The 23,686-nt window shown below is 29.4% G+C and overlaps 2 protein-coding genes across 3 annotated transcripts; one reads left to right on the forward strand and one right to left on the reverse strand.

Annotated features, from left to right (window-relative positions):
- Positions 1–9,641: 9,641 nt before the first annotated feature.
- On the reverse strand, positions 9,642–15,592 carry LOC126843479 (ankyrin repeat domain-containing protein 13D). Of its 2 annotated transcripts, none has more exons than XM_050581037.1 (12): positions 15,193–15,592; positions 13,741–13,876; positions 13,510–13,680; positions 13,293–13,436; positions 12,362–12,545; positions 11,686–11,884; positions 11,512–11,628; positions 11,300–11,450; positions 10,739–10,900; positions 10,552–10,652; positions 10,397–10,482; positions 9,642–10,109 (listed from the first exon to the last, which is right to left on the reverse strand). In XM_050581037.1, exons 1-12 carry the CDS (start codon positions 15,340–15,342, stop codon positions 9,890–9,892), a joined length of 1,821 nt encoding a protein of 606 aa, XP_050436994.1. In that variant the 5' UTR covers positions 15,343–15,592; the 3' UTR covers positions 9,642–9,889. The 2 variants fall into 2 exon arrangements, with proteins under 2 accessions (XP_050436994.1, XP_050436993.1); XM_050581036.1 differs by having other exon boundaries at positions 10,397–10,485.
- Positions 15,593–15,914: 322 nt separating this feature from the next.
- On the forward strand, positions 15,915–20,594 carry LOC126842798 (protein deltex). The gene is made up of 9 exons (XM_050579964.1): positions 15,915–16,275; positions 16,340–16,488; positions 16,576–16,750; positions 16,824–17,006; positions 17,404–17,603; positions 17,700–17,796; positions 17,912–18,126; positions 18,224–18,366; positions 18,870–20,594. The coding sequence occupies exons 1-9, from the start codon at positions 16,071–16,073 to the stop codon at positions 19,165–19,167; spliced, it is 1,665 nt and encodes a 554-aa protein (XP_050435921.1). The 5' UTR covers positions 15,915–16,070; the 3' UTR covers positions 19,168–20,594.
- Positions 20,595–23,686: the final 3,092 nt, after the last annotated feature.

Below are 23,686 nucleotides of genomic sequence, written 5' to 3' on the forward strand. Positions count from 1 at the left end.
AAGAGAATAATGATCTGATGATTAGGATAAAAGGGGAAAGATGAGAACTGATCGGAAAGGATGATATAGCTTGTAGGCATGAAAGAGAATCTGAACAAATTATATAAGCCGTACTGGGAGCGGTAGGTAAAGGTAGTCTCGAATGCGATTTATATACAAGGGCGGCAATAGGAGAGAGAGAGTGACAAACCGAGGCTAAAATAGAGAGAGATTTGGTAACGTAACGCCAGGAAGATTGTATATCTGTTAAAACATTTTTTTTTTTTGAAAAGTTAATATTATTTTGCCTTTTTGAAAATGTAAAGTGTTTTCGTGGTCACCCTATAGGGTTTATATATATACGAGTATATATATATATATATATATTAGTAGTTATAAGTGATTATAAATGATACCTATAACCCAACACTATATCAACCAGTCTAATTGTAAGTCTTAGTTCAAAATGTTGGCTAGAGAAAGAGAAATAAAGAAAAAGTTTTGACCCCTTTTATAGAAAAGAGTTTTGTTTTTAAGAAATTGTTTTAAATATTCAACGTACATCGATAGTACTTTATCTGGAAAAATTTTAAATATATATAGTACGCCGTAGTTTTAAGATGAAAAATATGTCAATTTTGAAGGGAAAGGAGTGAACTTTTTAAATTTTTGGTCCCTTAAAGTACCTTTTAGATACGATTTCTAATATGTAGAGTTGCTACATAAAGAAATCGGTTCAGTTGTTTAGAAGATATCATGGGTCCAGTCACAAAAAGTATATGCATACAATTAAAACTTAGCTCAAACGGTGGACATCACTGACTTAATTTTAAGTAAGGTAAATGTAGTACAATTAGTCATTAGTGTATGGGCGCAGCTGTTCTGTGTGGGTAAAGTATTTTTCATTAATATAGATGTCAAATTTTAACATCATTTCAATGACTAAAAACTAGGTATTTTTTAATTATTTTTTTGTTAGAATACAAATTTTAATAATTATGAAAATTTAAATAAAATCTCAAATAATATATACAATTGTATTTTTTTTAACAAATACTCGCATAACAAATAAAACATGTTTTTAATTAATTTTTAGTTTTAATTTTAAGTAAATTAAAATGACTTTAATTTTATAAGGAAAAAAAATATAAAATAAAAGTAGAGATAATAAAATTATTTATATATTTAAATAAAGTGTTTTTTTTGTAATCAATATTTAAAACAGTAAAAATAAGGAAAATGGCAAGAAAATATATTACTATGTGTCGTCATTCTCATTATAAAGCTAGGCAACAAGTAGTTGTCAAGTACGTCAAAAAAGATACAATCTTAGTGATAAAATGTAATCAACATTGTTTGCAAAAAAAAAACAAATATGCTTTATTAGATTAATTAGGAGTCACTTTTGAAATTGGATAAAAATCACCAAATATGTAATGGTAGTTCCAATCACCTGAAAATCAATAACCATTTAAAGTTAATAAAAAAAACACTTCAACCACAGTTAATTAAAAAACACACTAAAAATGAGTGAAAATATTTATCAAGCCTCTATAATAGGATTTTATCAAAAAGAAAAGTATGTTGTTCTCGTTACTAATTATATTAAATATTTATTAATGTGATAATTGCATCAACTAAGTACAATCAAAACTATAAAAGCAAGCATACAATTAATTACAGAAACCAGAAAATTGTAGTCAACTAAAAAAAATTAAAAAATGTTTTATGTTTGCTAAATTGAATTAAAAGTGAAATGCAAGTATTTAACATTTATTAATATTACCGTCGTTATTACAGATGTTTGCAAATTTACAATTCCACAAATAGTAAAATGTATTTTAAATTTTTGCAATTGTAAGATGAATATTTCCAACTGAAACATATGGAATTGAAAAAGTATATGTTCTAAGTACTAAAAACCTATAATCTATTAATTAAATAAAATAAAATCAATTGGTTTTCATTATTTAAAGTGTTTTACAAGGTATTGGGTATAATGGGTACTGAGAAATATACTGCACCGATTTGTTAAAATGTTATGCATGTATTATATTATAACTACATATAGCACGTTATATTCAAAAAGCTTTAGTCTAATTTATAGTCGTCATAAATGTTAAAATTGCAATATAAAAAAATTAAAAACGTTTATTCCTTTTAAACAAAAATTATGTTTGCCAAAACCAAATTTACAAAATCCAAATTTGACGCGTCGCAAAGATTTAAAGAAAAAAAATAAATCATTGGATAATCCGCTATTATTGTCAATTTGAATAATCGGATTGACCTAAACTAACCTAAACTAACGGCTGACTGGATTGGTAATCCGGATTTCAGACCCATCACAAATCAGTAAAACTATAAACAACTTCTATAATTACCACATTCATATCGTTCGGCACCAGATATATGTTTAAATGTTGACAAATAGTTACAGCTGTCTGTTCGGCCTGTAACAAATCAAAACGATATTGCTACACCTACCTCTATTTCAGTGATTGTCAACATTATATTTACTTTAGTAGCGGCGTAAGACGGGGGTATCACCATCAGAAATAAGTACAACAGGTGAGTTAATATCCAGGCCATGGAAATTACCATGACTTTTACGTTTGCTGGCCCCCATTTTGCCGGATTAATTATTTGCACTATAAAAATATTTGGCGTGACGATAAGACTTATGACATTCTGCACCAAACCCAACAAGAGTTGCCATCCATACTGTTCGTCGATTAATTTTATACTACGGGACAAATGCCAGTAATATTCTTGAAATTTTTCAAAAGGAATATATTTTATATCTAAAATTTAAAAATTAATCATTTTAAAATAATGAAATGTATTTTATAGATTACGCTTTTAAAATTTGTATTTTTAATAGTTCGAATAGATGTTATAAATAATCACACGTGTAAGGAAAGATATAAAACGTTTCGGTGCATTTAGACATAGACATTTTGGTGTGGTCACGTTGCCCGTTAACAACTTGGACGGTAGTTCTATAATGTAAACAAAAAAATGGAAGATGTACGAAATACTGACACAGAGCTTTATGAAAAATATGAAATCAATGGTAATTTAGTAAAAGTTACAAAATAGTAAAATTGGCCGTTTTAGATCTCAAGGTGCAAAATTATATATATCATATTGTAAATCTAGTAACTAAAATGGAACCAAATAATTTATAATTTTTATAACTTAACCACAGCGCCTCACCGTAATGAACGCATTTAGAGCATTGGATTAAGTCTGACACGTTATGGTATTTTCGGCTATCGAACTCCGTACAGTTTCTCGCCGTCAACCTCTTTAGCTTAGCTCCCATTTCACGGTTAATGGAGTCGAACCTTAGGCCGATGCTCCAAGCGATCTGCGCGTACATGGCCAGCGAAATAAAATTGATAAAGTGGAACGCGTAGGCCAAAGTGTAACTTTTGTTGCTGGAGTCGATGCCCATCCACATGTAGAAATCCAACGAGAACAACAGTGCGAGGTGGACCATCAGATAAACAGCGAACCACTCGACGCGTTTGTCGGCAGTGGTTGTGGGGCCGTCGAGCGCCTTGTCAATGCGAATCAGCACTCGCTCGACGTCCAGCAACGTTTTGTACCGCGACGTCGACCCAATGACGGCTATCAAACTCGACGATGTTTCCATTGCGAAATGAACTAGCGCAATTGTCACTACCGAAGTACTGTTGAAACGACTCGACTGGCCTACCCGAAATAAACTCACTTCGTAAAACAGCGAAACCCAACTGCAGACCGTCAGTAAGGTTATTGCGAGCACGCTGAACGCGTAAACCTTCGGACAGAACTCAACGTCCACCGTTGAGCCGACAAACCGTACCGGATAGATCAAAGCGATCCTTCCCAGTCTTGCCAGCGATTTCGAAAAGACAAACATCGAGTGTTTCGAGTTTTTCAGTAGGGCGTCGTTGTACATATTTTCCTAATAAATACAGTTTTATTATGGTTACAATAATATTAGCTTCCCTTGTAAATTGCGTTTATATTATCTTAGACGTTAGGTTTGATGCGCTGTATACGTATGTCTTCGTAATGACTGTAAGACCTAATTTAAGTTTATACTTTTTAACAACAGTTTTTTTAATGAAAGAAATATTAATTATTAAACGGCCAACGCACCGGTATGCATTTTAAATTGATATTACACTTCCATAGATTCTTTTATTGTTTTTCCTAGAATTACAATAAATCATAACATGGTACGGGGTTCGTTTAAAAGATAATAATTTTGAAAAGTTTTCTTTGGAATATTTTTAACAATGGATTTCTTAGGACAAATAAAGTATATAACAACCGAAGTCATAGCTTGTCAAAAGTTGGTTATATTAACTGTCGCTCTTTGTGTTTATTATAATATTAAGTACAATTTGATAGTGTGGTGATTTAATTTTTTTTAATAAAGACAATCACATGCCCTGCGACGTAGGTATGGATGTTTCACGTAGGACTACGCGATTTTTTTTTTTTAGTATTTCCTTTTTAACAGTTTTTATCGGAAAAAATAATTAAGCAACAATGCCAAGGTCGCATCGGTATTCATTTACAAGTATCCCGAGTTGACCCGAGAATTAAAACAAATAAGACGCAGTACGAAGAAGTTGTTTTTATAGTTTTAAAGAGCTTTCTTTTATAAAATGATTTAACAATGTATTCTTTAGGACAAATAAACTACACGTAACGACCTATGTTTTAAAAAAAAAACAAATATGCCTTAATGGATTAATTAGGAGTCACTTTTGTAATTGGATAAAAATCACCAAATATGTAATGGTAGTTCCAATCACCTAAAAATCAATAATCATTTAAAGGTTATAAAAAAAACACACTAAAAATCCGTGAAAATATTACCGTCGTTATTACAGATGTTTGCAAATTTACAATTCCACAAATAGTAAAATGTATTTTAAATTTTTGCAATTGTAAGATGAATATTTCCAACTAAAACATATGGAATTGAAAAAGTATATGTTCTAAGTACTAAAAACCTATAATCTATCAATTAATTAAAATAAAATCAATTGGTTTTCATTATTTAAAGTGTTATACAGGGTATAATGGGTACTGAGAAATATACTGCACCGATTTGTTAAAATGTTATGCATGTATCATATTATAACACACGTAACACGTTATATTCATATAGCTTTAGTCTAATTTATAGTCGTCATAAATGTTAAAATTGCAACAAAAAAAAAATTTAAACGTTTATTTTTTTTAAACAAAAATTTTGTGTGCCAAAACCAAGTTTACAAAATCTAATTTTGACGCGTCGTCAAGATTTGAAAAAAACAATTAAATCGTTGGATAATCAGCTATTATTGTCAATTTGAATAATCGGATTGACCTAACCTAACGGCTGACTGGATTAGTAATCCGGATTTCAGACCCATCACAAATCAGTAAAACTATAAACAACTTCTATAATTACCACATTCATATCGTTCGGCACCAGATATATGTTTAAATGTTGACAAATAGTTACAGCTGTCTGTTCGGCCTGTAACAAATCAAAACGATATTGCTACACCTACCTCTATTTCAGTGATTGTCAACATTATATTTACTTTAGTAGCGGCGTAAGACGGGGGTATCACCATCAGAAATAAGTACAACAGGTGAGTTAATATCCAGGCCATGGAAATTACCATGACTTTTACGTTTGCTGGCCCCCATTTTGCCGGATTAATTATTTGCACTATAAAAATATTTGGCGTGACGATAAGACTTATGACATTCTGCACCAAACCCAACAAGAGTTGCCATCCATACTGTTCGTCGATTAATTTTATACTACGGGACAAATGCCAGTAATATTCTTGAAATTTTTCAAAAGGAATATATTTTATATCTAAAATTTAAAAATTAATCATTTTAAAATAATGAAATGTATTTTATAGATTACGCTTTTAAAATTTGTATTTTTAATAGTTCGAATAGATGTTATAAATAATCACACGTGTAAGGAAAGATATAAAACGTTTCGGTGCATTTAGACATAGACATTTTGGTGTGGTCACGTTGCCCGTTAACAACTTGGACGGTAGTTCTATAATGTAAACAAAAAAATGGAAGATGTACGAAATACTGACACAGAGCTTTATGAAAAATATGAAATCAATGGTAATTTAGTAAAAGTTACAAAATAGTAAAATTGGCCGTTTTAGATCTCAAGGTGCAAAATTATATATATCATATTGTAAATCTAGTAACTAAAATGGAACCAAATAATTTATAATTTTTATAACTTAACCACAGCGCCTCACCGTAATGAACGCATTTAGAGCATTGGATTAAGTCTGACACGTTATGGTATTTTCGGCTATCGAACTCCGTACAGTTTCTCGCCGTCAACCTCTTTAGCTTAGCTCCCATTTCACGGTTAATGGAGTCGAACCTTAGGCCGATGCTCCAAGCGATCTGCGCGTACATGGCCAGCGACATAAAATTGATAAAGTGGAATGCGTAGGCCAAAGTGTAACTTTTGTTGCTGGAGTCGATGCCCATCCACATGTAGAAGTCCAACGAGAACAACAGTGTGAGGTGCACCATCAGATAGACAGCGAACCTCTCGACGCTTTTGTCGGCAGTGGTTGTGGGGCCGTCGAGCGCCTTGTCAATGCGAATCAGCACTCGCTCGACGTCCAGCAACGTTTTGTACCGCGATGTCGAGCCAATGACGGCTATCAAACTCGACGATGTTACCATTACGAAATGAACTAGCGCAATTGTCACTACCGAAGTACTGTTGAAACGACTCGACTGGCCTTCCCAAAATAATCTCACTTCGTAAAACAGCGAAACCCAACCGCAAACCGTCATCAAGATTACCGCGAGCACGCTGAACGCGTAAACTTTCGGACAGAACTCAACGTCCCCCGTTGAGCCGACAAACCGTACCGGATAGATCAAAGCGATCCTTCCCAGTCTTGCCAGCGATTTCGAAAAGACAAACATCGAGTGTTTCGAGTTTTTTAGTAGGGCGTCGTTGTACATATTTTCGTAATAGATACACTTTTATTATGGTTACAATAATGTTAGCTTCACTTGTAAATTACGTAATATATATTATAAGTTAGGTTAGATGCGCCGTATACGTATGTCTTCGTAATGACTGTAAGACCTAATTTAAGTTAGACTTTTTAACAACAGTTTTTTAATGAAAGAAATATTTATTATTGAATGGCCAACGCACCGGTGTGCATTTTAAATTTATATAACACCTCTATAAATTCTTTTATTGTTTTCCCGAGAATTACAACAAATCATAATATGGTACGGGGTTCCTTTAAAAGATAATAATTTTGAATAGTATTCTTTGGAATATTTTTAACAACGGATTTCTTAGGACCAAATAAAGTATAAAACAACTGTAGTCATAGCCTGTCAAAAGTTGGTTCTATTAAATGTCACGCTAGTGGGTCTTTTTTTATTTTATTGATTCATTGCAATTTTATTTTTCACGATTAAACAATTTTAGTATCTTTTGTTCCTAAAAAAAGTACGATAATAACAAAATATACCTAAGAAATATATTAGAGAAAGTTACTTAAAGCAATAAAACGCTAGATCATACTCGATTACTAAAAAAAAGTCTTTTTGAAAAAGATGTAGGTAGTATCTTTTTACTACACTAGGCCTACAACTTATTTATGACGTTTTATTTTCAATACTTGGTATACCTAGGTTTGGTTTTTTTTTGTCACAATTAAGTTTTAAGACATAACTCGAGAGTCAAAAAACGACCGGTAACCACCTACTTATTATCGCTGAAGGCTTTCACAAAAAACTGCTTTGTGGTAACGGGCATTAATGCTCAAAACCAGCTAAAACATTTCAAAAACGATTCCTTTTTAATTATTATATTGATAGAAAAATGACTGTACAGAAATATCTTTAGAAGACATTACAGTAAATAAGAACTTTTACTCTTTATGATAAAGTAAATAAGTATGTATTACATAGTCATTTATTAAGGACAAGACACTCATTTTCTTCTAAAATAATTCCAATTTCATAGTTTTTGTTTTTGATATTATACAATTAAATACTAAATATTCACATTTTTTAGTATTTTCCAGAGGTTTATCAACTTTTAAAAACTTAAATGGAAAGTGGAAACGTATTTAATATATATTAAAAAATCTTTTTAAAAGTAGAATGTTTTTCTGAAAAATTATTCTTGTCAATAACCAGTTTTAGATAATTACTTTTAAAGTCATTAAAGTTTAAAATTTAGGACAGACGGTGGATGCAGTTAAGTAATGCGCGCAAATAAAAATAACTATTTACTCCACTCTGTCCTAAACTTTAATAACTTTAAAAGTATTTATCCCAAACTGTTATCAATCAGTAAAAATATTCAGCAAGTTATTCTTAATTTTAAAAGTTAATTAAAAATATATGTTCCATTACAAGTTGTAAAAGTTGATAGCGCTCTGGAAAAATTTGAATATTTTCTAATATTATACAACAACATAAACTAATGTATATCTAAAAATAAAAACTATAAAAATTCAAAATTGTAATAATTTTAGAGAAAATTATTACAATTTATAGTTTATGAATAAGTAAAAAACAAAAATAATAATTATTAATTTTTTACAGTTGGTTTATGTGAGGATAAAATCTTGAGTTATTTTTAGGACAAGAACGTTTGAAGGATTAGCCCCAATACTTTTCTGGAAATTATATACATTAAAATACATGAATCACAACTAACATAGAATACATTTAATTATGTTATTATATATTTATATATATATATTTTTTTAACAACACAAAATGTGGTAATGAAATATTTCTGACTAGTTATACATAATAAATAACTATTAAAACAAATACATAAAAATTAACAAAAAAAAAAAAAGGTTAATATTTATAATCGTTTTAGGAGGATTAATTGGGTGCGTTTACATTAAATATCACATTTGATTATATTATAAATATTATACCAAGATTGAAAGTACCTAGTAGGAATATTATCAAAAATCTTTCTAAAGAGTTTAAAAACAATAATTTTTTATTTAAAAAGTCTAATATTAAAATGTATTAGTATTCAATTTCAATAAAAAATTGTAATCGTAATAACTAAAAAAAAAATTTTAATTTAATTTTATAAATTAACAAAAATATGTTATTGTCGACAAAATTGTCAATTATTTCATTATAAATAGATCAAGATGGAAGTTAATGAGAGTGTATATAAATTAAGATAACACTGTTCATTCAAATAAAACTATAATAATTGAAAAAAAAACAAAAAATAAAAAAGGAACTCTTAAACACTTTTGGTGAATATATTAACCCAAATATTGTTTTAGGCGAAATGATTGTGTGATGCAATACAAGTTTTCCATTTCATAACTCAAGCCTTAACACATACAAATTATTTTTAGTTAAATTAATACTAAATCGGTGGTTTGCTTTGTATTACAGTTAGATTAATTAATTATTTAGAAAAAAAAAAATTAAATATAAATAATTAATAATTAATAAAACGCACAAAGCAAGATTAATAAAGAATTAAATTTGGTATGATGTAAAATTAAGTGCGATCGTTTTTTTTTTTTTTTTTTGCAAGGCTTTGTAACAATATTTGTTTTTATATTTGAGTAATTCTAAAAAAAAAACACATGTTATCCACACAATGAAATAAGAAGAATTTTTCACATTTAGCAGAACAAAAATGATCATAATCAACACTAGTCACATTTTAATTTAAAATAATAATTGCCCAGTTTTAGTGATTTCTATTTGGTTGTTTCGAAATATTTCATTTTAACTGTAGTTTTTTACACAGAAAAAAAGTGGATGCTAAAATATGTAAAGAATGTTACATACATACATAAAATTATATTATATTGGTTTATTTAAGCGATTATTTATCTGTCAAAGACAGTTGCAAGACTTTTGCTAGCATTTCTTCTTCCTGGCGAAGCTGCAATTCAGCTTGCCTGTTTTCTTCCATTGACAACCTTAATACGGCGTCCAGATCGTTGTCTAAATTGTCAGGTGTTGAATTGCTCACTACATCTGGCACAAGTGTTTGCTCTGACAAAGGCACGTATGTGCATTCGGTCAAACTTGCGTGGATTGCTCTACAAGGAAATTTACTAGATATACTCAAAAGCTAAGCATAGGTATTAAAGAACTATATACTTATTAAACAACAGAAGTCAGTGATTAATTTAAATGATTACTAATCACATGTTAATGACACAGTAAGGTAATTTATTTTTAACGGGTTAAATTTAATCTCAAAGGACTATGGGAAATATCTAAACTATAAGAATTTTATAGTGGTCTCCTTTTAAATGGTAACCTGCTTAAATATAGAGACAACAATAAAGACAATTTTTTTGTAAATTAATTTTTTTAAAGTTACCTTTGTAATTCTTCATCTGCTGGATCTAGATATAAGTCATTAGGGGTGTTTGGCCTTTGGACTTGTAAAGCTTCCCATATGTCTACCTGCTTACAAGTCAAAATATTATTTGAAAAAAAATTATCTCTTTTCCTTAAGCAACAAGCATGTTTTACCTGATCTTCTTCAGCACCAGTTTCCAATAAACTTTGTCTGACTGCAAACTGAAGTAATTCTTCATCGTTATCAATATTGTTTTGGCGTCTCTGTTCGGCGCCTTAAGTACATAACAATATATAAAAGTAATAATTAGTAAAACAATTTCAATAACGATAATATGAACTTATCCATTTCTAATTTTACCTAGAACAACGTAATTTCTAGGTGGTATAAATACAGAATCTTCAACGACACAGAACATTTTGCCATTCGCCTCTAATGTCTGAACACCTTCAACACTTTTGTCTGTTGCATACACATTGCCAAATGTAATTTGAGCATTTGAAATATGGTACAGAGGTATTTCTGTAACAAAAAAATAATGAATTATTAAAACTTGAATAGGGTATTATATTTACACTATTTACACGCCTTGCGGTTACTCCTAATTGGATATCTTGACTGGTTTGCCAATGTTTCGAAACACTACCATGTTCCATCTTCAGGGCTCTGGTTCGATGTTGCTTGTAACGCGTTCTCCTGTCTCTCTTTGCGGAAGAGAAGCGCTCAGCCTACAGGAGAACACGATACGAGCAACATCGAACCAGAGCTCTAAAGATGGAACATGCAAGTGTTTTGAAACGTTGGCAAATCAGTCAAGTTATCCAAATGAGAGTAATCGCAAGGCGTGTAAATAGTGTAAAAAAAATTATGTTTATGTAATAATATTTAAAAAGCCAACTATCCAAGATTAGTTGTGAGTACCTATTTTAACGGGAAACCCTGATGGAAGCTGCATTTCAATAAAATCTTTTAATTTTGCAAAACGGGAACTTGTAATGGCCATTAGGTCGACAATTGGCATAATCTGTTCTTTTAAGCTAAGTGGGTAGTCTTCACTTAACCATAGATTGGCCTAAAACATATAATAAATTAAATTTAATTAATAACATATTATTAATGTTTAAGACTATTACCTTAATTTTTGTAATTTTGGTGGTTTGCTCTATTGGTTTTCGAATGTATTTCCCTCTTATATCAATAAGTTCATCAAAATATTCAGCCATAGTGACTTGAAGGTCTGATTTATATGGCTAAAATATATTTTAAGTCATTACAATGCATCTATTAAAAATAATAATAATGCTTACTAATTTTTCTTCACTAGAACCTAAAATCGACTGGATAGGATTTTTAGGACAGTTCAGCGTAGTTTTTTCAGCTTCAGTCAAATGTTCTGTTCTTGACTTGGTGACAAACTCCACATTACTCGCATTAAAAACTTTACAATTATAACCATTAATCTCTTCTGTTTTGTCTTGACGCCATCCCCAAATACCGCTTTTATTTCTGTAGTAAAAAAACCGTTAAACGTGAGATACATATTTAGCAAAATAAATAACATTTTTATTTTATGAAAAATGTTAAGCCGGTCCCACACCACTTGTGTACTTGACGACCATTGTAATCGCAGATGCTCGTCAAAATATCATCTTTTGTGTGGTGATAATAGACGATCATAATCAATGAACTCCGATTCATGTGGAAATCCCAGGAATAGTTTATACTAATATTCGTTATCCCTTTGACACTTGTCACATTTACCGACAATCATTGAGAAACGCTGAGTGAAAATAATCGTTATACTTTACGAATTATTATCTCCTACACAACTCGTAAAGCATAGCAATTAACGATTATTTGCTAATTATGCGAGTTGAGTGGGACGGGCTTTATATATTAAAGAAATAAAATATTTTATTATTTTATTTCTTTACTATATAAATACAATAAGTGTTGCTTAAGTTTTTTTTAGATGTTAAATACCTTTCAAAACTTATTTTTTTCGTATCTACATCAAAACTAACAATGGGAGTGGACAATCGGCTAGCTACAGTATCTTCTGACGGTCGCATCACTTCGATTCCCTGATCTAACGGGATCATTTGAATCTCTTCTACAAATACCCTGTGTGAATCATGATCCACTTCAAGGAATGTTGCTGATGGACCTATAAATATTACGAAGGTAATTAATTAAATATTAATATAAATATTCGTTTAACAGTTTTGGGTACTCAAAGTATTACAGTTTAGAAAATAAAGTACTTTTAAAGTAATAGAGGCTTTATACGCAAACATTAGAGAAGGTAATGCTTTGTGTATTAATTTAATAACTAAAGAGCTAACAAATTGTTCAAATACAAAAACTAAGAGCTTAATTAAAACATTAATATCTTTCTTAGGACATACTCAACTCAGATGTTTTGCTTTCTAGGTAAACACACATAAAACATCAAATAATGTGTGTACACCACTACGCATCTACTTTGGAAATAAAATCAAAAAAACTATTTTTGTAAAAACTACATTTTTTAACCAATTGGATTTGTGTATAATAAAAAAAGTTCAATTATAAACCTTTATTTAGTTGAAACATATAAGTTCGTTCTGACTTGAAGAGTGTAGTGGCTAAAAATACCATTATTAGTGTTAATTTTTAACCCACATAAAATAATTATAATTATTAATTATTATTGATAGGTACAGCTTTATTTATTTTATCATATTTGGTTATAGCATTTTAGTTTAATCAAATTTTAACAACATATAAGTTACTTATAATGTAAACGTAATATTTAAAAAAAAAACAAAATTATGTAGGTACAGTAAAATTTCAGTGTTATCAAATTGAGAAATAAGAATCAACCACACTAAGTATTGTTTATTAGTAGTAAACTTAACACTCTAATACTCACTTTGACCCATAAAAATATAACTTAAATTTCCTCGTGCCCAGTTATTCTGGTCGTTTCCCATTAAAGTTGTATCGATTCGAACTTTTGAACCTTGCTTAAATATTTTATACGTATCACTCGGACATATTCTTGATACCAGTGGAACTAAAAATGATATAATATATTTGTTTTATTTCCTATTTCAAAATTAATTAATTAAGTAAAATAAAGATTATACCCCAACTAATAAACTCCCACTTCATTTCAACATAAAAGTCTGGAGATTCTTCGAGAAGCTTCAATATTTTAGAAATTCCTGTAGCTCTACTCGTATGTCTCTGATAATCCCGATGTTCCATAACGAGTTGGACAATTTCCGGATTCCCTGTTGCGATTGCTTCTTGTAATGCTGTAACAAATATTTTTTACATTTATAGTAAAAACTACTTTTCTTAAAGTAAGTTCTTACCTGTCCATCCTTCATCATTTTTCGTGTTGACATTAGCACCTTTATTAATTAACAATCTAGTAGCGTCAATGTCTCCTAGTGTGATCGCTAACATCAATGGAGTACGTCCTCTGAGGTCTAATTTTTCAAGTTTATCCTAACAATGAGATATCATGAAATACAAATTTTTAATATTTTTATAGCTAGATACATAAAATTAAACATTTTAACTAAACTTTATTCACTAAGTAGCTGCTATATTAAAATTGTAAATTCTATAATTTGAATGTAAAGGTACAGAATGAATTCATGATCAAAATTAACAAGTTAAATACTTTGATTAAGAATTCGTTTTTTCATGATCTTCTATTATATTACATGTATCTTTGGGAGGCAATTTTAACAATTAGGCACGTACAATTTTATCAAAAATTAGATTGTACCTATATGTTTTATACCAGATTTTGCTAAATCCAAATACGTTAAAATTTTTACTTTATAGGCCTTATTTATTATATTGTCTGCTTTTAAAGTAATTTTGTATGATTCTTTTTTTTTTACATACAAAAAACATGAAAAAAAAGTAAAAGTTATTTAAAGGTATTGATCCATAATGAAGCCATAATTGTGTATACTTAATAATTTAATTAAACCATAGTAATTGCATTACATACTATTAACATACATACATTATTACTGTAATTAACTAATGTACACATTTCATATGTTACTGGGCCTTGGCCTGTATTGTATTATTAAAATTATCAAAATTAGAATTCCTAGGGATTTGAATAATAATAGAAGTCAGGTCAGCTAACATGGATCATGGTGGGGCCAGGTCACATTTCTGAAGGTATTATTATGACTGTGATAAATTTAATCTCAAAAAACAATATGATGAAAATCAGTAGACAAACAAATGTTAAAGAACTGCTTATGCAAGCCTGTTAACATGGTTTACGTTCAGCTTCATTGTAGGAGAGTGCGTAATTTCTCTGTCTACATATACTGGAAGGTATATTTATATATATATATATATATATATATACACCAAAATCACAACACCTTATACGTAATTTTATTTTATTACACATCAATTATTACTATTGAACACTTTTGTGAGTGTGGAATGAAGCATATGTTACAATATGCGAGTTAGCAACTCAAACCCCAAATGTTTGGCAATATTCGAGGCAGGTTTTTTCTTTTTATAACCACTACCTAATAATTATTGTTACATTCTAGGAGTCGGCAAAGTTATAATTACCCAACAAGTATAACTACAATTAATCAAAATGTTCTAAAGAAAATTATTCTATCCTTTTATAATATTTATTACAACCAAACAAGTGATTTTGCCAGTAGTATGTTAAGATATTGTAAATTGTTTTTTTTTTATTAAGATATTAAAGTTTTATTAAGGTTTGAAAACGGACAAAATAAAAATGAATTTAATGAAAATCAGTGACTCACTTGCCCGGCTGGATCGTTGAAATTAATACTATTGAGTTTGTCTTCTAATAGCTTATGTTCCTGCAACCAGATAAGATAATGTAACGGGTAGTTGATCTGAGCTTGATCTTCCCATCTACCCGAAAAACTCTCAGGGCTTCTGTCCGACATTTCTCGAACTAGGTGGGCACACAAAAGTGTAGGATTATTGTAAGTTAGTCACCAATAACAAAACGCAATCAGGCGAGGAGTATTTACTTAAAATGTCCTATATTAATGTATTGGTTATAATAATAAATTCCCTTACGTTATTATTGGACGGTCTTAACGCTACTAGCCTACCGGACTAAGTCTAAAAAGACCAGAAGATAAATTCAAACTCCAACCCTGAACTGATAGTATAACAATATGTTCGCCCTAATCAAGAATTTGGATTTTAATCTAATCGTCATTTACAATATGGTGGTTCAGTGATAACTGTTTTAGAATGGTCACCGTGTCCGTCCCATAGACTATGCAAGTTTCTACACTGCGAACACGTTATAGGCTTATCAGCACTCAGAAGTGACAAAAAGAAAGGTATGTCAGCAACCCGTGATAATAGCAAAATGGTCGTGTAAATTGTAATCCATACGGCAGCACGCCATCAGCGGTATTCTGAAAATTAATAACACAAGTTACCGACATACCTATCTGTTTTATACACGTTATCAGCCAAGCCAATGTAAATACTAAACAAGTTTTATCTACGTAACATTTCTGTTTATTAGTATTTTTTTTCCGCTATTGTTTTGTCAGTATTTACCTAATAGGGATTAGTGAATAGGATAATGGTCGGTACTCGGTAGATGCTAATGTTGTCCAAAAAAATTGTGGTATTCTAATTTTGGGCGCGCGCCATGGCTCTGGGACATGCGGTTGTGGTTTGGGAATGGGAGAATCGCAATGGCCGTTGGAAACCGCATAGTCCGGAAGTGGCACAGTTATTGGAAAGAGCGCATTTCAAAAAGCTGACGAGAGTGATACTTAGAGACGCTGACCCGAAATTGGAATCGTCGTTTGTCAACCTGCGCACAATGTACCAGTGTTCAGACGAAAACGAAGGTATGTGAATTATAATATTCTGAAGTAGATGATGGAACATTATTGAAACCTACTTTTTATTTAGGTGCACATTCGGCAGTTCGAAGGTCTTATTATCCAGCTAATTCTTTGCCTGGCAAAGGAGCAAGATGGGAATGGGCGGGTGACGTACCGGGCGAATGGCATACTTACGACATGGAATCGCAATGTTTCCTAGAAACTGCATATGCAATGGTAAGTGTATTTTTTTAATAATAATACCTAACCTACTTACTATTGCATAATTACTTATCATTTTTACTGTCATTATTATTATATTAGGGTTGTCAGATCATAGATGTGAGTAAAACGTACTTGGGCTTTCCATATACGATAAATTTTTGCAATTTAACTCAAGTTAGAAATGACAGCGGACACAAAAAAAACATCAGACGAGTAAACCAAGCTCCTTATCCATTAGTCAAAATACAATCTGATGATGTTATTCAATTCAATGGTAAGTTAACTCCATATTCATTGGTATTTGTAATTAAGAGTGCTATAATTAATTTTTAACTTTTAAATTTTAGATAGAGCAGTTGTAGACACAATACGAAATCTTTCTCTTAAAGACAAACCTTTAAGAAAATCCAGTTCGGAGTATATAGATTCTTTTACAAAAAAACAGTTACAGTATAAAAAAAATAAACAAGTAGTTCCTGATAATCATCATAGCGGCACCAACATTGCCCGTACTCTATTAAGTATATTTGGTATGAACTAAACTAGTAAGATATATTTTATTTTGTGGGGCTGGTGTAGCGCAGTGTTCATACAGCTGGCTACGACATGTATGACTATTGATTTGGTTTTCAATACTGTAAAATCATTTCTAACAGTATTTCAAATTCCGAGACTACAAGTGGCATCATCTTATTTCACTTTATCTCTCCTCTCTAGGAACACACCACACTAGAAGTGACATCCACACACGTGTTGCCTAACTAAACAGAGGTTGGTAGTACACTACTACCAACACACAGTGAAAAGTGTTGCTTAAGACTATAACCAATAGGGTCATTGCAATAAACTAGCCTTTAAAATTGAGGGCAACAAAAAAAAGTGTTCTTGCATACTGTTATTTTGTATTTAACACTTTTCTTTTTTTAGCCAACAAAAATCCTACACTTTCTCGTGATCCTCAGTGGCCTCTGGGAGCAGCAGCTAGTAAAAGCTGTAATGTATCCATAAAATCTGATTCATCTATCATTGACTTAGATTCAAGTAGCACTCGAAGTGGTAGACGTCCTAGTGTAGATACCGTTTCTACATACTTAAGTCATGACAGTCATGAACTTCGAACTTCACGGGTAATAATATTATTGACTTAAAATTATAGTTTGAACCCAGATTGCATATTATTTTCGAATTATTGTTTAATTATAAGTATGTATTTTTTTTTTAAGTATGACCTTTTGGATTATTCCGGAGGTAGTATTGGAAGTGATGATGTATTTGAAACTCAACAAAAATCTGATGAAAGTAGAAGTCAATCTGTTATTGGTGAGTTATAATATCTAAATCAATTCATTAACAAAGTTATACTATTTATTAATGCACACAATATTACTTTTTTAATGTAATATGTTTAACTTAACAATTACAATTTTAATTTTAGGAGTGAATTCAGTCAGCGAAAAATTGTCACGTTACGTTCAAATAGTTGATGACTTTTGGCCGGGACTTGATTCACTTTGTCCTTTTTGTCATAACCCACTGGTTTCATCAGCTAACACAAACAAGGGTCTTGTAATAGCTCTAAGTCAATGTCAACATAGAATGCACCTCGCATGTCTCAATTCAATTCTTAACAATCAACCACACTCTAATCAGGTACGTAATAAATATAATTATATATTTTAGGTATATTTTATTTTGTAAAATATCATAATTATAAAGCAGATTAATAAAGCTTATTTTGTTATATTAGTTCATGTACATCCAATGTCCAATTTGCTTTAAAATGTATGGAGAAAAAAGAGGTAATCAACCACCTGGTGCTATGAAATGGACTTATTTAAATCGTTCATTGCCTGGGTACGGCAGTACTCGAACCATTCAAATTACTTACGAGTGAGTCTCATTTTCAAACTCATAAATTTAAAAAATATGTATAATATATTAGTAACCCATGTTCATCTCAGGGCATATTAAAGCCATAATAGATATTTGTATGTGCCTTGAGTATATACATTTTTGCAAATTAATTTCTTTGTGTAGTTTTAGTTAAGAGTCTTAACTAAAACTTCTTAGTCTTAACTTAAGACTGATTAAATTTAAGGTATACTATAAGTACAGTATAGTGTAGTACAAATACACCATTAAATCCATTCAAATGTTACATTGTCAAACCGTCTAATTGGTATATAGTTAAGTAATTATAAATTGGTATTACGGTATACCTTAAAATTAAATTTGAAATTCACCACTCGTTTATAATACTACCACCCCTAGTTTTAGTGAATACATTTTTATAGTATTTTTTTAATTTTCAGTTATTAGCTAAACAGTCAATAATAAAATCGACATTTTATAGTTTATTATTTTCTAACTAAAAAAGTTTTTTTCCCATTTAGAATATCATCCGGTATTCAAGGTGAAGAACATCCGCATCCCGGCCGTCCATTCTATGCCCTTGGATTCCCTAGAATATGTTATTTACCAGACACCGAAAAAGGCAGACGAGTTTTATCGCTATTGAGTAAAGCTTTCGAAAGGCGTTTAGTATTTACGGTAAGGCGTTCATTAACAACTGGTAACGAAGATGTAGTAGCGTGGAATGGTATTATTCACAAATCAGATTTTGAAACAAGATTGCCGCATGGATTTTTAGATGAATGTATCGATCAATTGGCAGCTCATGGTGTTATTTAGGTAGGCTTAGTAATTTTGTAAATTATTTGTTTACATTTTTTTTTAACATTATTTTTAAGTATAAAGAAAAGTAGCGGTGTACTACTCAATACTTCACTAATTAAATTTTCACAAATGTTAAACAACAAAAACTAATCAATTATTTCAAGAAAAACTTTTACGTTTTTAAAAATGCAATTTAACAAGTTTATTTTACATTAGCATAATTAGTGCTAATGTTATTACATACTCTATAATACTTTGATCTCTTCCACACTATGATATTTTACCATAAAGACTTAAATCAACTGACACATTCCTGAACCTTTATTAAGGTAAACTATTGTAGCATTGCAAAATGTAATAAAAAAAATAATAGTAAATTATATAGAACAATAATATATTTATATATTATATTATATTAAATTAATTGTATACAACCATAATTTATTTTTCTAATTTTTCTTTATTTTTATTTAAACTATATCTACAATATTTACATTGCCTCCGTAAAATAATTTTTAAACTATGTCTTTATATAACACAAATGATTATATTTTTTTGAAAATCTTAAAATTAACACCTATCATTTTATCATTTACTTTACTTCTAATTGATCTCTGAAAAAACAACAATTCAAATGTTTATTTTCATGTGTAAATATCTTTTTATATTCATATATTGTAATTATAATTATGGAAAATATTTAGATTGAATTATTTGTTGTTATCTTATAAGAAATTTAAAATCAAATTTTATGTCTGTTGACGCGGGTAAAATGGATTGTTGCGTCAAGCTTGAAACATTTAATTTTTGTTTTCTAATTTGTTTAATAGAAATTAAATGTATTACTATTTTGTTTAGATGTCTATTGAGAAAAAATTATAATTTAAAAAAAACAAACTACCATTAAGGGTAAGAAACAGGTATTTACTATAAAATAATAAAATACTTAAATAGACCCATTTACCACAAAAATCATGCTCTATAGAATATAGTATTTCGTTAGCAATGTTACTGTTATCAGTGCATACAACAGACTGAACTCAGTCTAGAGTTTGCTCAGTCTGTTGTATGCGCTGATTATGGTAACATTGCTACCGAAATATTTATCTATATTAGAGTATTATTTTTATGGATTTATTTAAATATTTAATTTTTTTTTTAATATATAACTACAAGTGTTGCAAGTTTTTGTGGGTATTTACTGTTGGTTTCTTAAAATAATTTTTAGTCTGATTGGTCTGTTAAATTTATACAATTTTCTTGCAACCCGGCATTAGTGTTTCAAGTAAAACGAAACTTCCCATTTAATCTGAATTGTTAACACTCGTACTTATGTGTAGCGAAAAATTGCCATATTTTAATATTTTATTTTTTTATTAATATATTATATACATTTTTATTGTAAAACTTAGAATTTTTTTTTTATATTGTTGATTATTGATGATGATAATAATAATAATAATAATAATATATTATCTGCTTAAAATGTTAAACAAATTAAATTTAGTGTTGAAATTATTTTGTTGAAATATTAGATCTCGTTAGTGGAAATAATATTGTTTGTTATTCTAAACAGATCAAAAGTTAGAACTTAAAAAAATAACATTTCCAATTAATGATTTTATTTATTAAACACTAAGCAAAATGAATGATAAAAGTTAACACCTAACATACATGACCCATGCTCTAACATGGGTTTTTGAGAATAGCTACCTAGAATTTATATGAACACAAAACATTATGTTTATCTATAATGGCCCTATTAATCTCAACCAAGTATAAGAATTAAAATTACCGAACATTATACTGTTAATGTGTACCTACAGTTAAAACAATAAGTAGTTAAATAGTAATTTCCTTTACTTAAGTATAATGTTCATACATATCACGGAATGTATGCCTTTGTTGGCTTTAACAGCAAAACCATTGTATAGTTCCTACTTTAATACTGACCTACTTATTATCTACATGTTAGGTACATTTTATATTTCCCCGACAATACAATTTCCAGTTTGGAGCTCAGCATGTATTTAATTTTACAAATGTGTATTAAGTTTATCTTTTCCCCTAGAAATAATCTAGAAAATCATCCTAAAAATTAGTGTTATGTTTTAACTTTAAAATACAGCGTGTTGATATAACTTTTAGGAAGATATCAGTACTTGATACTTATTTTTTAAATTACTAATTAAACGAATAAACACAAGACCCTAACCTTACCAAGTGATTTTTCTTAATATTCAATATGTTTTACCATTTACAAATTTGCATAAAGTGGGTTTTTGAAAGTGACCTAATGCTTTCAATAATAATTATTATACAAAGACTGTTATTGAGGACTCGGGCCAGAATTTAAGATGTGACAAAAAGAACGAATCCCCAAAATGTTTAGGGCCACCAATTGATACTCAAATATTTTAAAATATTGTCGACTTTTAAAAGAGTGTTTTCTAAGTTAATACACATAAAAAACTTATAAAATAGTCTAGTTTTATTTGAAGTTTAGAATAGGACGTATTTGCATTCTTAAATTTTAATGAAATCCTAGACGTCATATTGACAAATAAAACAAAATATTCTAAATTAATTAATATGTATATTTAAAAGATAATATATATTTTTTTTTATACTTGGGCATGAGTTAAGTATTTTACTTTATTTATTTCAAATTATAATAAAGAGAGAGCTATCTATTTGTTTAAACGTTTTAAAATGTGTGATTAATTTATGTAATAGTTTAATAAAGTCATTAAAGGAAATAAGATGTGATAGCTATGCTTATTCGTATGTTGGTAGGTAGGTAAAATTAAAATCTATATATTTAATATTTAGCAATTCTCAAAGCTATTTGACCGAAATCTTTAAGAATTAATAAAACCACGTAAAATCTGCGTAGAAAAATAAATATTTATATATATACTGATCAATGTTTGTCTGTGCATGCATTTCCAAAAACGCAACTGTATAAACAAACATGTTTAGGTATTAAAATATACAAATCATTTTACACGTGTGGACTGTGGTGTACAACATAATAGAATATATTTTTTATAAACCTCAATTCACAAACATGAAGCTACTAACTCGCAATTAAAGAAAAACTTTTAAAAAATGTTGTACCTATTTTATTTTTTCCCGGATTTGATTTTGTACAGTCGGCGTGGATATTATTATTTAAGTATATATTATAATTTATAAGTATTCTGCGCTTTCATAAGAATTCATATCTAATAAATAGGCCACCTAAGTTTATATAAAAAAAATATATGTAGGCAAACAACTGTAATGTCTACAACATATTTCGCTACTCGTTGGTGCAGCTGTAACATACAATATAATTACTTTGCAGTTATTCACGTATTGCTTGTATCCAACTTTAAATCCTTAGCATATTGGCCGCACACATTTATATCGACATAACTATTTGTCGGGTACAGAAGTCCTGTGCAAACATAATGTTGCATGCAATACTGAACTAGGTATATTCGTTATAACACCTAACCAATATTGGCGTGTTTTATAAAAATTTAACATTTATCAAAAAAATTCAATAATTATTTGCTTTGGTCGATATTGAAAGTAAATGTATTACTTCATGAAAAAATGAAATATTAATATATTTTTAAGGGTCAAGTAAATGAGGGATACTATTGTAAACAAATACAGAAAATGACATTTTTTTTTAATATTGTACAATATTTATTTTGAAATTTTGAACAAGATAAACTGTGCAATTTAAGAACAAACGCATCTATCTAATTTAAATGAATGGTTGGTCGTTTACTATGTACAATGTACTATGTTCTCAAAAATCGAACATATAAAGTCTCCATCATATTTGGTATTTCAAGTAGATATAGACGCTCTATTCTAACGAGTTCTTAAATATATTTTAAAATGTCAACCATACACATTTTTTTTGCACCTTCGCTAAACTAAAAAAAAGTTGCAAAACTAATGTATGTGATGAATACTACATTTTGACGTTTAAATTTATTTAAAAATTCCTTATTTTAATTTATTAAATGATAGCTTTCTGTATAATTATTGTAAAAAAGCACACCATTTTTAAACCTGTTTGTCCATAACATTATAATTATGTCAGTATAAACTTTTTAAGCGTTTAAAAGATTGAAGGAAAATCACAACATCATAATCATCTAAATGCTAAATGGTACAGGATAATTGAGAAAAAACCATTTACTTTTCTATTATACACCTTGGTACTAAAGATATCATTCAATGCCATGTATAAAAATAATAATAATTAGTTTAAAAAACTTTACTAAAAACTTTTCGAAGTATTTTAAAATATCTAATAGGGGGTATTTTTTTTTTGTGAAATCTGAAAAAAATTAACGATTTTATATTCAAAAATGTTGAAAACAAACTTGCATTGAATACATGAATATTTGTAGAAGAATTGTTTTATGTTAATTCAATCGAAAACCCCTTTCCTTAATATACAGTCATATTTTGAAGTAGATGGTTGGTTTGGAATAATTACAAAAATGTCTAGATTCTCCAAAAAAAA

The sequence above is a fragment of the Adelges cooleyi genome, unplaced genomic scaffold (assembly GCF_023614345.1).
Source record: "Adelges cooleyi isolate 19-005CV unplaced genomic scaffold, UGA_ACOO_1.1 ACOO_flye_CR_arks_rails_tigmint_CR_PRNA_574, whole genome shotgun sequence".
NCBI classification, from domain to species: domain Eukaryota; kingdom Metazoa; phylum Arthropoda; class Insecta; order Hemiptera; family Adelgidae; genus Adelges; species Adelges cooleyi.

Coding starts and splice junctions, on each gene's coding strand:
- LOC126842798 (XM_050579964.1), top strand. CDS start 16,071: ATGGCTCTGGGACATGCGGTTGTGGTTTGGGAATGGGAGAATCGCAAT. Junction 17,007..17,403: donor TACTCTATTAAGTATATTTG/GTATGAACTAAA, acceptor TTCTTTTTTTAG/CCAACAAAAATCCTACACTT. Junction 18,367..18,869: donor ACCATTCAAATTACTTACGA/GTGAGTCTCATT, acceptor TTTCCCATTTAG/AATATCATCCGGTATTCAAG.
- LOC126843479 (XM_050581036.1), bottom strand. CDS start 15,342: ATGTCGGACAGAAGCCCTGAGAGTTTTTCGGGTAGATGGGAAGATCAA. Junction 13,877..15,192: donor TCAACGATCCAGCCGGGCAA/GTGAGTCACTGA, acceptor TCTCATTGTTAG/GATAAACTTGAAAAATTAGA. Junction 10,486..10,551: donor CTGGTGCTGAAGAAGATCAG/GTAAAACATGCT, acceptor TTGACTTGTAAG/CAGGTAGACATATGGGAAGC.